The sequence below is a fragment of the Neofelis nebulosa genome, chromosome 8 (assembly GCF_028018385.1).
Source record: "Neofelis nebulosa isolate mNeoNeb1 chromosome 8, mNeoNeb1.pri, whole genome shotgun sequence".
In the NCBI taxonomy this organism is placed as follows: domain Eukaryota; kingdom Metazoa; phylum Chordata; class Mammalia; order Carnivora; family Felidae; genus Neofelis; species Neofelis nebulosa.
In genome coordinates this window covers 80,502,110-80,516,376 of record NC_080789.1, presented here as the reverse complement: position 1 = coordinate 80,516,376, position 14,267 = coordinate 80,502,110, and the positions used below count along the sequence as shown (strand labels likewise).

The following is a 14,267-nucleotide window of genomic DNA, read 5'->3' as shown; positions in this document are numbered from 1 at the left end:
TGTGACAGGTCCCTCCTTCTTGCCCTTCAGAAACAGGAACTTACATTCATTCCCTGGCATCCCTTCATAATACATGTCTAACATGAATGATGCTTTAGATGAGTCCTGGCCTCTGGATCAGTAACTCATAACATCAGTCCATTACAACACAAAGGGATTCTTCTGTATCCTCTGCAGAGGGACTCCCTCTAACCTTCCAATAAGTGATGTCATGAGACCTCTTGAATAATTAACTGTCAAGACCAAAGTGTCCATTTTCCTTACCCTGGAAATTTTTGCCTTCCGTTAGTTTCCCATACCTTCATGTCCTCAAGGAAGATGAGTCCTTTTATTTAATATCTACTCTCTACCCTGTTATTGTTTGCAAATACTTATTAAAGTGACTCTGTATTTGACATCTGATGAAGAATGAGCTACGCGTGTAGACTGAAAAGTCAGAGATGATAAGGTGCCCAAAGAACACATGGATTTCTCGAGTTGAACTACACAACTGAGGATTTGTTTGTTCATCTGCAGATTTTGTTATTGTTTTGCTTTTGGCAAGGAAAGACTCATTAGTGGCTGAGGCAAACAAAACCTTCTGCCACTTTGTAGAGGTACATAGAATGAAATGGTTCTCTTTTTCAACCAGCAACATAACTTTAGACATGATTGTCTGATCTGTTCACCTGGAGAGTTCACACAGAAAGTGATGCTTTTATTGCTGTTGAGGAGCTCATGGTGCTGTGCTCATAACGCACTCAAATGCTCAGAGAGAATGTTTCCTTTTTTCCATGGAAAGCTTGTCTGCGAAATGGAGCCATGACTTAGTACTCTGTTAGAGTTTTAAATGTCATAATCTTCTGCTGGACCCACTTTGATAGCATTTATCATTTTACGCGATCTTTGATGTCTCTGTCCTATTATCAACAGCCCTTTTTTTTATGAAGTTGGTTCCTTTGGGGAACCTAGGTGGCTCAGTTGGTTGAGTGTGTGACTTTGGCTTAGGTCATGATCTCACAGTTCATGAGTTCGAGCCCCGCATCAGGCTGTCTGCCATCAGTGCAGAGCCCACTTCAGATTCTCTGTCCCCCTCTCTCTCTGTCCCTCCCCTGCATGCCCTCTCTCTCTCTCTCTCTCTTTCAAAAATAAAGAAACATTAAAAATAAGAAGTTGGTTCCTTCTTCAGTTTTTATGTCATTTCAAAGTTTCACTCTTTTACTTTTGTTTAAAATCTAAAATATCATATCCAAAGAAGTCTTCATTTTCTTCCATAAGGCTGTCCTCTGCAATGGATATTGTGACCAAGGATACAGGAATAATTTTAAAACACACGGAGTTCTTAGAAAATATTCATTCTGCAAACTGACTTGAAATGGTAACAGCCAACAGTCCTGCATTTTCTTTAAAGCTCAGGCTGTGTTGTGGCAGAGAATGAGATGCCAAGGGGGGACTTGCCTGCAGCACTCTGGCAGCATAGGGAAGGACCAGCTGTCCATTCCTACTGCCTCAATCAGACAGCACTTGTGGGGCAAGATCCTAACATCGGTGTACATTTTTGGACCAATTTCATTTTGAAAAGCTCATACTGCTGCTTTTTAAAGGTTTCTTTCTTTTTTTTTTTTTTTTTTTTTTTGCATTTCCCAGTTACAACTGCTTTTCTGGCCCTCTTTCCTCTGCTCTCATCACATGCTCTTGGTTTTAGGGACATTTACATTAAGGACATTTATTTAATTCTGTTTTAACCTCAGGTTTCTGAGTGCTGTATTTGTACTCCATTGTTGCTTTTTGTTTTGTTTTAACTTGCTGCCAGATGTTCCACGTGGGACTGGAACACACCTTCTGCCAGACGCAACCCTGAATTCATTAATTTGCCATTTTCTTTACTCTCTGTGGGACCTGACAGACAAGCACCTCCATGAAAGGAGTATTTACCCAACACCAACACCTGCCAAGAAAAACAGAGAGAAAAACAGGATGCAAAGAAGGTGGAAAGGGTAGGAGTGCGCATGTGTTTAGAGACTGGAAGAACCTTTAAAAAGTTATTGTTTCGGGGTCTGGGAACACGATTCCTGCTGTTGCCAAAAGCATCCCATCAGTGACATATGGGCTCATATTTTAGCTAAGAGGAAAACCTTGAAGTCTTTACTTCCGAGACAACATGAATTAAAATCACAGCAGACTTCTGACAGGGAAATGAACATTGTGATCTCAGCGGGAGTCTCTGTAGGGTGGTAGTCCGCTGGATTACAAAATAATCTCTGTAATTAAACACATTTGACCTCTTCAGTGTGTGGGAGAAGTCACGGATGAACAAATAGGAGGATTTGATTTGACGCTGGAAGGAGGGTGGCCCTGCTGAGGCAGGGTCAGCTATCGGGCAAGAAGGCAGGAGCAGAAGCATGTTGTTTGGCTGGCTGACATAACCCCTGGATAATTAGAAAACTGAAATCATGTCTTGATATTCTCATCATCCCACAGTCCCAGCACATGCAGAGAAAGGGGAACAGAGATGCACTCATCAGGCCACACTTATGTCAAGCAGAGGCCTTCCTCGCTTCTCTGTACCCACTGATTTTCTGCCCAGTGTTTCCTCCTCCCACAAAGCTAATGAACACAATACAGCCTATTCTTCTCTTCATCTCTAACACTGATAGAAAAAGGACTTTCAGAGAATAGGGATAAATGCACAAAATAAGAATGCTACCTGTTTTCCATTTCATTGCAGAGAATAGATTGTGCCACTTGGGCTACACCTTCCAGAATGATCAACAGTCAGCCACAGGAATGAGAAGCATGTTACACGCATCGCACCTTTTTGAGACATTATGTTTCACAGCTAAATGTTCTCCTCTGTCATTGAGAACCATCTGGACATCTCCACTCAGGCAGGACTGATGATAGTTCCTCTACTCTCTCTCTGGGATCACGGTTATCATCCTTGTCCTCCACATTCTTCTGCACGGATAAACAGAGCCAGTGAGGGAGTGAATGCACTGGGCTGCTGGAGACTCCAAGTGTGGTGGAATAAAAACCAGTGGAACACACAGAGCCCAGACCTTTCTTGTTACTCCCTAGTGATTTAGGTTCCTCCATACAAGTGCAATGGCATTCCACTCAAGTGATGTTGAGGACCTCTCCTTTGGGGGTTAGACCTTGTTTCACAGTATTCTGCAACTCTATAACTGCAAGTCTCTGGAATGCTAAGTGTTTCTCATGAACAAGTGTATCATAGGTCAGTCCTTCTTCACTGATGAATTTTCCAAATCTTTATGATGCTAACATGTAATGCAGAACTCTAAGAGTCCCACAATAGGTAGCATCTCCAGAATATACCTGACTATGAAGTCCTTATTGTTGTAGCTAATGAGAGTATATACCAGCATCAAGCTAACTGTTAAATTAATGTTAACTTGGAGAGATCTCTAGAGTGACTTGCATTGAGGCTCTATCCTTGATCTTATTCGTCTCAGTATTTTTATCAAGAGCTTGGATGAAGTCCTAGAACGCTTGCTTACCAGATATCCTGAGGAACCAAAACTGGAACGGATGACAAATTTGTTAGATGACAAAGTATGCTGTCACCCAACAGACAGGGTGATGGACCAAATCCAGCAAAGTGAAATATAATCAGAAGAATTTAAGGTCCTTTCCTAAAGCCCCCAAATCATAAGTGCAGGGTGAAGAAGATGTGACAGTGTAAAAGAAATAAATACTCAGTGTCTTCATTTGGCTATACGATCAATATGAGATAATGATGAAGGGTTTGAAGCCACATAGAGGTTAGAAAAAGTGTGTGAAATACACAGTTTGAGGCAAGATGAAGGCCATTTGTGTAATGTCTGCAATTCTTCAAGAAGGGCCACAGGCTTGAGTGAGGTTATGTCCATAAACACTTCATCCCCTGTGAGTGAACAGGCCGGTATGTGCAAGAATGTGAATGTGCACCAGGTTATGCTCCCTGGTGCAATAAGTGCAGCGTGACTCACTGGAATTGTAATTCAGGAATTGTTGCACATTTAAACAATACTTGTAACATTCTCTTCCAAATTCTTATAATTTAAAGTAACTCTGGTTCGTTGACAAGTCCTGACACTTTCCTTGGCTGGTAAAACCTCTCAAACTGGTACCTACCACTTCACGTATATGAATAATACTTTCACTGGAGTCTCACAACTACCCTGTTATAACTATCATCTCTCCTCTTCCTGGCTTGCAGTTGTGTGTGTGTGTGTGTGTGTGTGTGTGTAAAGTTGGTGTTTCACCTGAATTATTAATAGATTATATTCACAACCTAAAGTAATAATTTTTGTCTTTTCCCTTATCAACACTCTTTTTTGGAGAGCCTAAACAATATTAATGGTAAAAATGAACATTTATGGAGTGTTCATTATGTGCCAGGCACTGTTATAATTGCTTAAAATAGATTCTTTAATTTTCACACCTCCCTATTTCCCTCTCCCTCTGGCAACCCCTGGCAACCACAGTTCTATTCTCTACTTCTGAGTTTGACTATTTTAGATACTCCAAAGTAGAATTATACAGTACTTGTTCTTTTCAACAATGGTTTATTTCACTTAAAATAAAGTCTTCCAGGGGCGCCTGGGTGGCTCGGTCGGTTAAGCATCTGACTTTGGCTCAGGTCATGATCTCGCGGTCTATGAGTTCGAGCCCCGTGTCAGGCTCTGTGCTGACAGCTCAGAGCCTGGAGCCTGTTTCAGATTCTGTGTCTCCCTCTCTCTCTGCCCCTCCCCTGTTCATGCTCTGTCTCTCTCTGTCTCAAAAATAAATAAGCGTTAAAAAAAATTTTTTTAATAAAAATAAATAAAAATTAATTAATTAATTAATTAATTAAAAAAATAAATAAAATAAAGTCTTCCAGGTTCATCCATGTTGCCACAAATGGTAGAATTTTCTTCTTTTTTTAAGGCTAATACTCTATTGTGTGTGTGTGCGTGTGTGTGTGTGTGTGTGTGTGTGTACAAGCAGTAAAACCTTGGTATGAGAGCATAATTCGTTCTGGAAACATGCCTGTCATCCAAAGCACTTGTATATCAAAGCAAATTTCTCCTTAAGAAATAATGGAAACTCGGATGATTCGTTCTGTAACCCAAAAATATTCATATGAAAATGATTACAATACTGTAATATAATACAAAATAATTAGAAAATACAAAATACAAAGACAAATAAGTTAACCTGCACTCACCTTTGAAAACCTTTGTGGCTGGAGTGAGGGAGACAAGAGAGAGGAGGGTTACTGTGTAAGACAACTTTCACTATCACTAACAAAATCACTGCTATCTATTGGTTTAATGGAATCTTTTCCTTTTTGTGCAACTTTAACAAGGAAGCTATCCAAAGACACTTGCTTCTGCCTCCTTTTGAGGATTTTGCAGAAATGTGACATTGCATTGACAATCACCCACAATTCCTGCAGCAAGAGAGTGTGAGAGAGAGAAAGAGAGGGGGAGACAAGAACCATTGGCTCACTTGTGATCATTTGACATTCGGCATCACACACTACTCGTATTGCAAGACATTGTTCACTTATCAAGTTAAAATTTTTTAGAAATGTTTACTTGTCTTGCAGCACATTCTAGGAACGAGTTACTCACAATCCAACATTTTACTGTATATATATACATATATATATTTCTTTATCCATTCATCTGTTGATGGGCATTTTGATTGTTTCCATAACTTGGCTATTGTAAATAATGCTGCAGTGAACATGGGAGTGCAGATATCTTTTTGAGACCATGAATTCAGTGTTTTGGGGTGCATACACAGAAGAGGAATTGCTGGATTATATAGTAGTTTTGTTTTAATTTTCTTGTGGACACTGTATACTGTTCTCCATAGGAGCTGAACCATTTTACATTCTCACCAACAGTATACAAGAGTTCCAATTTCTACACATTCTTGACAACACTTGTTATCTTTTGTTTTCTTTTTTGATAATAGCCATCCTGATAGTTGGGAGATGTTATCTCATAACCTAATTTTTAAAATGGGCACAGGACTGGACTAGACATTTCTCCAAAGAAGGCATACAAATGGTCACCAGGTATATAGAATGTGCTCAACATCAATAATTATCATGGAAATGCAGATCAAAACTATGAGATATCTCCTGTACTTGATTTTATCAAAACTTTTAAAATCAAGTTTTATTGAGGTATAGTTTATAAACAATAAAATGTACTCATTCTAAGTGTACAGTACAATGAGTTTGACAGACACATATCTACTTGTATCCATCAGCAAAATCATTTGTAAAATATTTTCATCACCTCCAAAAGATTCTCCTGTGACTCCTTCCTGGTAAAGTGCCACCCCATCCCAGGCTCCAGGCAACCACTGATTTTTCTTTCTTTTTTTTTTTTTTTTAATTTTTAATTTTTTATAATTTACATGCAAGTGAGCTCATGGTGCAACAATGATTTCAGGAGTAGATTCCTTAAGCCCCTTACCCATTTAGCCCATCCCTCCTCCCACAACCCCTCCAGCAACCCTCTGTTTGTTGGCTATATTTAAGAGTCTCCTATGTTTTGTTCCCCTCCCTGTTTTTATATTATTTTTGCTTCCCTTCCCTTATGTTCATCTGGTTTGTATCTTCAAGTCCTCATATGAGTGAAGTCATATGATATTTGTCTTTCTCTGACTAATTTCATTTAGCATAATACCCTCTAGTTCCATCCATATAGTTGTAAATGGCAAGATTTCATTCTTTTTGATTGGCGAGTAATACTCCATAGTATATATATACCACATCTTCTTTATCCATTCATCCATTGATGGACATTTGGGCTCTCTCCACAATTTGGCTATTGTGGATAGTGCTGCTCTAAACATTGGGGTGCATGTGTCCCTTCGAAACAGCACACCTGTATCCCTGGATAATTACCTAGTAGTGCAATTGCTGGGTCCTAGGGTAGTTCTATTTTTCATTTTTTGAGGAACCTCCATACTGTTTTCCAGAGTGGCTGCACCAGTTTGCATTCCCACCAGCAATGCAAAAGAGATCCTCTTTCTCTGCATCCTTGCCAACATCTATTGTTGCCTGAGTTGCTAATGTTAGCCCTCGGCTCCTGGGGATTCTCTTTCCCACCAGAATACTGCCAGGTATCTATCTGTGGAGTTTCAGATTCTGCACTCCCCCTGTTTCTAGTCTTAATGGAACTTAAACCCTCTCCTTTCTCCTTTCTCGCTTTTTTGTTCAGTCCCCTGAATACTCTTTCTTTTCTCTCCAGCTGCTTTCAGGCAGGGGGTGGGGGTGGGGGATGCTTTCTGTACTCCTCCCCACCCCACCCCCAGTCTCAGTCCTCTCTCCACAAGCAAAAACAGCTCCCTTTCCTCCATGGCTTCTCTCTCCCTCAGTTCACCTCTCCTCGCCGCATACCTGATGAGTTCTCTGGTTCAGGTTGTGCAGATTGTTGTGTGAATACTCAAATCAGTTTTCTAGGTGTGCAGGATGGCTTAGTGTTTTTTTTTTTTTTTTAAGTTTAAACAAATTTTTATTACACAAAGGTTGTCACATAATTGGATATTTCTCTACTTTGTACACAATTATTCTTACTCTCCACAGAAAGGCTGCTTCTTAACTTTTCATCTGGTGATGGCAAGCACTAAAATCCTGATTTTAACAGAATAATAGTAAAAATGCCTCAGTGATTTAAGTTGAAAGCAGTACATTGGTACATGGCTCTTGCATTCAGTTATCAGGAATGTACAAATGTCTTTTTATTCAAGAATACAAAATAAATTATCTGTAGGCATGAACAATGACAGCAGTAAACCATTATATGTTGTCAACTGAAACCAGTAACTGATGGTTATAGTGACTTTCTTAAACATCAGCCAGCCTTTTCTTCAGTCATTTCCTTCAACTGACTTCTCTGAAGTTATTCTTGAGGAGCACTGCCTTGAGCTTCCTCTCACAGTTCATTAACAATGGTAAAGCGCTATTCTAGGAATTAGAACATGCCACCTCCCATACCACCTCCCATTCCTCCCATTCCGCCCATTCCAGGGTCCTTCTCTTCCTTAGGAATTTCGGTGACTACAACTTCTGCTGTAGTTAACAGAGAGGCCACTCCAGCAGCATCCAATAAAGCAGTTCTTACAACCTTAGTTGGATCAATGATTCCCTTTTCTACCATATTCACAAAATCTCCAAGCATAGCATCATAACCAACTTCTGAGGAACTCTGCATAATTTTCTCAACTATCAATGATCCTTCAACACCTGCATTCTTAGCAATGGTCATTGCAGGAATTTTGAGTGTTCTCTTAATGATTTCTATACCAATTTTTTGATCTTCATTAGCTGGAGTTATTGAATCCAAGGCTGGAATGCACCGAAGCAGGGCACAACCCCCTCCCAGAACAGTGCCTTCTTCAACAGCAGCTCGGGTAGCATTGAGGGCATCTGTAACTCTGTCTTTTTTTTCATTCACTTCAACATCACTTGTGCCACCAACCTTCAGCACAGCTACTCCATCTGAGAGTTTTGCCAGACGTTCATTCAGTTTTTCCTTTTCATACTCACTAGTTGTGATATCTAACTGTTCAATGATTTCTTGGATACGTTTATCAATTTGAGCCTTGTCACCTTTTCCTTTTAAGAGCATGGCATCATCTTTGGTCACAATGACTTCTCCAACTTTTCCTAAGTCATGAGGCTGAACATCTTCAAGATTTAGAGTCAACCCTTCTTCTCCGAACACTGCACCACCAGTAGCAATAGCCATATCTTTAAGCTGGTTCTTTCTATTGTCACCAAAACCTGGAGCTTTGACGGCTACAACCTGAAGACCAACTTTCAGCCTATTCAGAACAAGTGTACTCAGAGCTTCTCCATCAACATCTTCAGCAATTATGACCAAGGGCTTACGGTGAGCATTGGCAATTTCAAGAGCAGGTACAATGGACTGGACACTAGAAATTTTCTTTTCACTCAACAGAACATAGGCATCTTGGAATTCACATTTCTGCCCTTTTGATGTATTAATAAAGTATGGAGAAATATAACCTCGATCAAATTTCATGCCTTCAATAATTTCTAATTCATCATTTAGTGTTTTTCCATCCTTTACTGTGATGACACCTTTCCTTCCAACCTTTTTCATTGCATCAGAAATGATGTTGCCAATTTCTTTATCTCCACTTGCAGAAATGGTAGCAACCTGAGCAATTTCTTCAGGGGTTGTCACAGGTTTAGACTGCTTCTTAAGTTCAGCAATTACAGCATCAACAGCTAACATCACACCTCTCCTGATTTCCACTGGATTAGCACCTTTGCTAATCTTCTCGAAGCCTTCCTTGGCAATAGAGCGTGCCAGGACAGTAGCAGTAGTGGTGCCATCTCCAGCCTCTTCGTTTGTGTTATTGGCAACGTCTTGAACAAGTTTAGCGCCAATATTTTTATATTTATCTTTTAAATCAATTGACTTTGCAACAGTCACACCGTCTTTTGTTACTTTGGGACTGCCCCAACTCTGTTCAATAATCACTGTTCTTCCCTTTGGCCCCATAGTAACAGCTACAGCATCAGCTAAAAGGTCTACACCTTGAAGCATTAAGGCTCGGGCATCTGCACCAAATTTTACATCTTTGGCATAGGCCCGAGTAAGATGAGGAGCCAGTGCCCTGGACACTGGCCTAATTTGGCGAAGTACTGCGGGTAATCGAAGCATTTCTGCGGGGCAGCGGCAGGGCGTGCGGACGATGAGGCAGGCCGTCGGAGGCGAGTGAGGGCAGGATGGCTTAGTGTTGATGGCTTCATGATTTCAGGGATGGGAGATGCAAAAAAAAAAAAAAAAAAAACTTCCATGGTGTTCCGCCCTCTTGGCCCCTCCCTCCATGATCTTTCTATTACAATACATTAGGTTTAGCTTTCCTAGAGTTTCCTATAAATAGAAGCCTACAGTATTTGCTCTGTTGTCTTCTTTTCTTCAGTGTAATATTTTTATGGCTCATTATGTTGTCTATATTAATATTTCATTCCTTCATATCACTGTGTAGTATTTCATTGTATTATTTTACCACAATTTGTTTATCCACTTACCTGTTGAGGGATATTTAGATTATTTCCAGCGTGGGCCATTGTGAATAAAGCTAATGTGAATGTTTGCGAATAAGCCCTTATGTGGACATGGTTTCATTTTTCTTGAGTGAATATGGATTAAAACTACTGGGTAGTATAGAAAACGTTATTTCCCTTTATAAGACACTGCCAAACTGTTCTCCAAAGTGGTTGTGCCATTTTACATTTCTAACAGAAATTAATAAGAAGTTCAGTTTCTCCACGTTCTTGCCCAAATTTGGTATGGTCTGTCTTTTCAATCTTACCATTCTAATAGGTGTGCAGTGGTATCTCGTTGTGGATTTAATTTACATTTTCCCAATGAATATTGATATTGAGTATCATTTCATGAGCTGATTGGGCCTTCATGTAGTTATTTTTCTCATGTGTTTACTTAAATTCTTTTCAAATATCAGTTTGCTTGTTTGCTTATTAAGGAATTATAAGTTCTTTATAAATTCTAGATACAATTTCTTTAATCTATAGTGGAAAAAAGCAAATATTTTGTTCTTCAACTTCCTTTTTATTATTTTTATTTTATTTTTTATTGGTTTTTTTTTTTTTTTGAGAGAGAAAAGGGCACAAGGGAGTTTGAGAGTGCAAGTGGGGAGAAGGACAGAGAGAATCTTAAGCAGGCTCCATGCCCAGCGGAGCCCCCATGCTGGGCTTGATATCACCACCATGAGATCACGACCTGAGCCAAAATCAAGAGTTGGACACTTAACCAACTGAGCCACCCAGGCGCCCCTGATTTTTTATTTTTTAATGGTGTTTTCAAAGCACAAAAATTTGGAATTTTGATGAAGTCCATATTACAGTTTTTTTTTCTTTGCAGTTCATGGCTTTTTGTTCTAATTTAGTAATCTGCCTGCCCCAATTTTGCTAAGATTTTCTTCTGCTTTCCTTTAGAATTGCATATATTTAATTTTCTTGCATATATTTGTTAATGTTATTTAATATTTTAATGATATAAATTATATTGATTTCCTAATTTCAAGTTCCAATTGTTTATTGCTAATACAGTGAAATGCAATTGAATATTGTATTTTGACCTTGTTTCTTTTAACTTGACTAAAGTCATTTTTAGTTTGAGTAGTTTTTAAGATCCCTAAATTTTTTTCCAAAAAGATTATGCCAGCTGCAAATGGAAACAACTTTATTTTTTTACTTCCTCCTTTCTAATCTACATGCCTTTTAATTATTTTCTTTCCCCCCTTATTGCATTGGCCAGAACCTCCAATACAACAGTGAATGGCAGCATTGAGAATTAATATGTTTGCCTTGTTTCTGAACTTAGGGGGAGATATTTCAGTTACTGTTCATTAAGTATGAAAATAGCTTAAGATTTTCATGGATTCCCCTTATCAGCTTAAGAAAGTGATCTATTTTTATTTTGCTGAAAGTTTTGTCATTGATGGGTTATCAAATGTTAAATGAACCTAGCATGCTCAGGACAAACACCACATTATATATATAATTTTTAAATATATATATATATATAATTTTTAATTATATATGTACACATACACATACACATACTTTATCGCTGGATTTGATATCTTAAAATTTTTACCATAATATATTATTAATATACATATATACATATACATTAGATATACTAAAATTATTTGCTCTATGCTTCATTGCAGTTGGCTTCTATTATTATGTCTTCAGCACAATGTAATCTGTCATTAGTCTAATCCAGTGAACTTGTCATTTTAGACATCTTATTTTTCATGTCTGTGACTTCATTTGGTTCTTTTTTATATCTCCATTTCTCTCATTCAGTTCACATTTTCCTTTATATATTGTAAGACTACTTTTAACACCTTTGTCTGCTAATTCCATCGTTTCCATCTGTTTCCATCATTTTGGTCCTTCTCTACTGAGTGATTTTTCTCCTAATCAAGGGTCACATTTTCCTGTTCTAAAGGTCTAATAATAAATGATACATTTTTTAAGTCTGGATTTTGTTGACTTTCTCTACAGACTGTATGGCTTTGTTTTTAAAGGTAGTAAAATTAATTGCAAGTTAGGTTGATCTTTTTGAGTTTTATTTAAGCTTTGTTAAGGAAGGTCCCAGAGTAACCTTTACTGGAGGCTTGCTTTCTTTCTTTCTTTCTTTCTTTCTTTCTTTCCCTCTCTTTCTTTCTTTTTAGTAGAGTTGACACACAATGTTACATTCATTTCAGATGTACATACTGATTTGCTCGGCTTATACATTATTCTGTGCTTATCACAAATGCAGCTACCGTTTGTCCTGATATGTTGCTGTTATAAATTTCATTGACTATATTTCTTATGCTGTGACTTTTATTCCTGTGACTTATTCATTACATAACTGGAAGCCTGTACCTGTCACTACCCTTCACCCATTTTGCCTACCCACCACCCCTTGCCCTCTGGCAACCATTAATTTGTTCTCTTTATTTATAGGTCTAATTCTGCTTTTTGTTTATTCATTTTGTTGTTGTTGTTGTTTTTAGATGCCAGTTATAAGTGAAGCATACAGTATTTGGCTTCCTTAGTCTGACTTATTTCACTTGGCATAATATCCTCTAGGTCCATCCATGTTGTCTCAAATGGCACAATCAAGGGATGAAATCATCTTATTCATAAGGTCTGACCCATACAGGGCCTCTAACAAATACCCCAAGTGATCACTGTGGACTTACAACTTTGACTTCCTGAAACTTCATGTCCTGCATGAGTTCTTGGAATCATGAAGTTCACAGATTCCCCCAATTTTTTCCCCAACCTCATGGAATTTTACCCTTTGCATGCCTATCTTAGTATCAGGAGACTCAAGAATACCTGTGTGCAGATTTCTGGAGTCCATTTTCGGCATTGCTCCCTTGTCTCTGAGCTCTGCCAATACAAGGAAATTCTGTTTCCAGCCATGACAGAGCAAGGCCCAGATTTACTCTCCCACTGGAAGCATATGAAAAACTGAACACGATAAATGAAATGACCATTTTCAGGCAGTGGGCAACAGGCAACCCCAGACTGTGATGCCTGAGAGAAAAAAACCAAGGTGAGCTCTCTGCCTAAAGTATGTTCATATACTGCACAGGGAGAATAATCAAAAGCAATGTTTGGTTATCTCACTGAACTAAAGAAGTACAAATTGGGGCTCTGAGAGTATGAGTTGGTTGGAATTTCTGGGGCAGTACAGGGAGGAAGGAACTGTGAGAAAAGAAAGAGCTTCAGAAATCTACTTGGGAGGCTCCGTTAGTTTATCAGACTTTTTGCTTTTTGCTGACCAGGAGGGTATGAAATCATAGTTAAGCAAGGTCTTCATTTGAATTCTGATTGCTGAGAAGATTGCATATCTTTCAATATATTTATTGGGCACTGTTTTCTCTCTTCTAGTAAAGTGCCTGGTCAAATCCTTTGTCCATTTTTCTTGACTTTTTTTTCTTATTTATTGTTACTTCTACCTTACTAAACTCCCCTATTATATCTACTAATTTGTCTGTAGGTTGTTTGGTGTTTTCTATGAAGGAAATCTTAAAATGTGGAAACAATACGTTGCCTCCTTGTTTCCAATTCTCTTACCATTTTATGTTCCCCTCATTGTCATGACTCATAATGACAATAAGTGTTGAGAGCTGATATTATCCTGAAGTAAAGGGGTCTTTTTTTAACTTTTTTTTTTTTTTAACATTTATTTATTTGAGAGAGACAGAGCATGAGCAGGGAGGGGCAGAGAGAGAAGGAGACACAGAATCCAAAGCAGGCTCCAGGCTCTAAGCTGTCAGCACAGAGCCTGACATGGGGCCCCAACCTACACACTGTGAGATCATGACCTAAGCCCAAGTCAGAGGCTCAACCAAATGAGCCACCCAGGCGCCCCATGAAGTGAAGTTTTTAAAAATTTTGCCATTAAGTTTGATGTTTGTTCTAGGTATTTTGTTTTTAGATTCCTTTATTGGGTTAGGGATGGTCCCTTTATTCCCAGTTTCTCAAGTGTTTTTATTTATGTATTTATTTTTACCCAACAATCCTGAAGAGAACTAAAATTTATCTACCAACTTGTGAAGGCAGAAAAAATGTTTTTTCTAATTTCCCCTTTTAGAGTCCTGATTTGTGTGACTTTCCAGTTCCATTTCTCTGCCTCATGCAGCTTCAAGGCCACCACCTTCTGTCTTCATGCAGGGAGTGAAACTCATGCCTGTGGATTAGTAAGATTAATAAC

At 38.7% G+C, this 14,267-nt stretch overlaps 1 protein-coding gene across 1 annotated transcript; it reads right to left on the bottom strand.

The window, feature by feature from the left end:
- Window positions 1-7,486: 7,486 nt before the first annotated feature.
- Window positions 7,487-9,739, bottom strand: LOC131519812 (60 kDa heat shock protein, mitochondrial-like). The gene has a single exon (XM_058743217.1). The coding sequence runs from the start codon at window positions 9,678-9,680 to the stop codon at window positions 7,959-7,961; it is 1,722 nt and encodes a 573-aa protein (XP_058599200.1). The 5' UTR covers window positions 9,681-9,739; the 3' UTR covers window positions 7,487-7,958.
- Between the last annotated feature and the right edge of the window lie 4,528 nt (window positions 9,740-14,267).

What these genes read in the sequence shown, in the direction of transcription:
- LOC131519812 (XM_058743217.1), bottom strand. Translation starts at nt 9,680, where the DNA reads ATGCTTCGATTACCCGCAGTACTTCGCCAAATTAGGCCAGTGTCCAGG.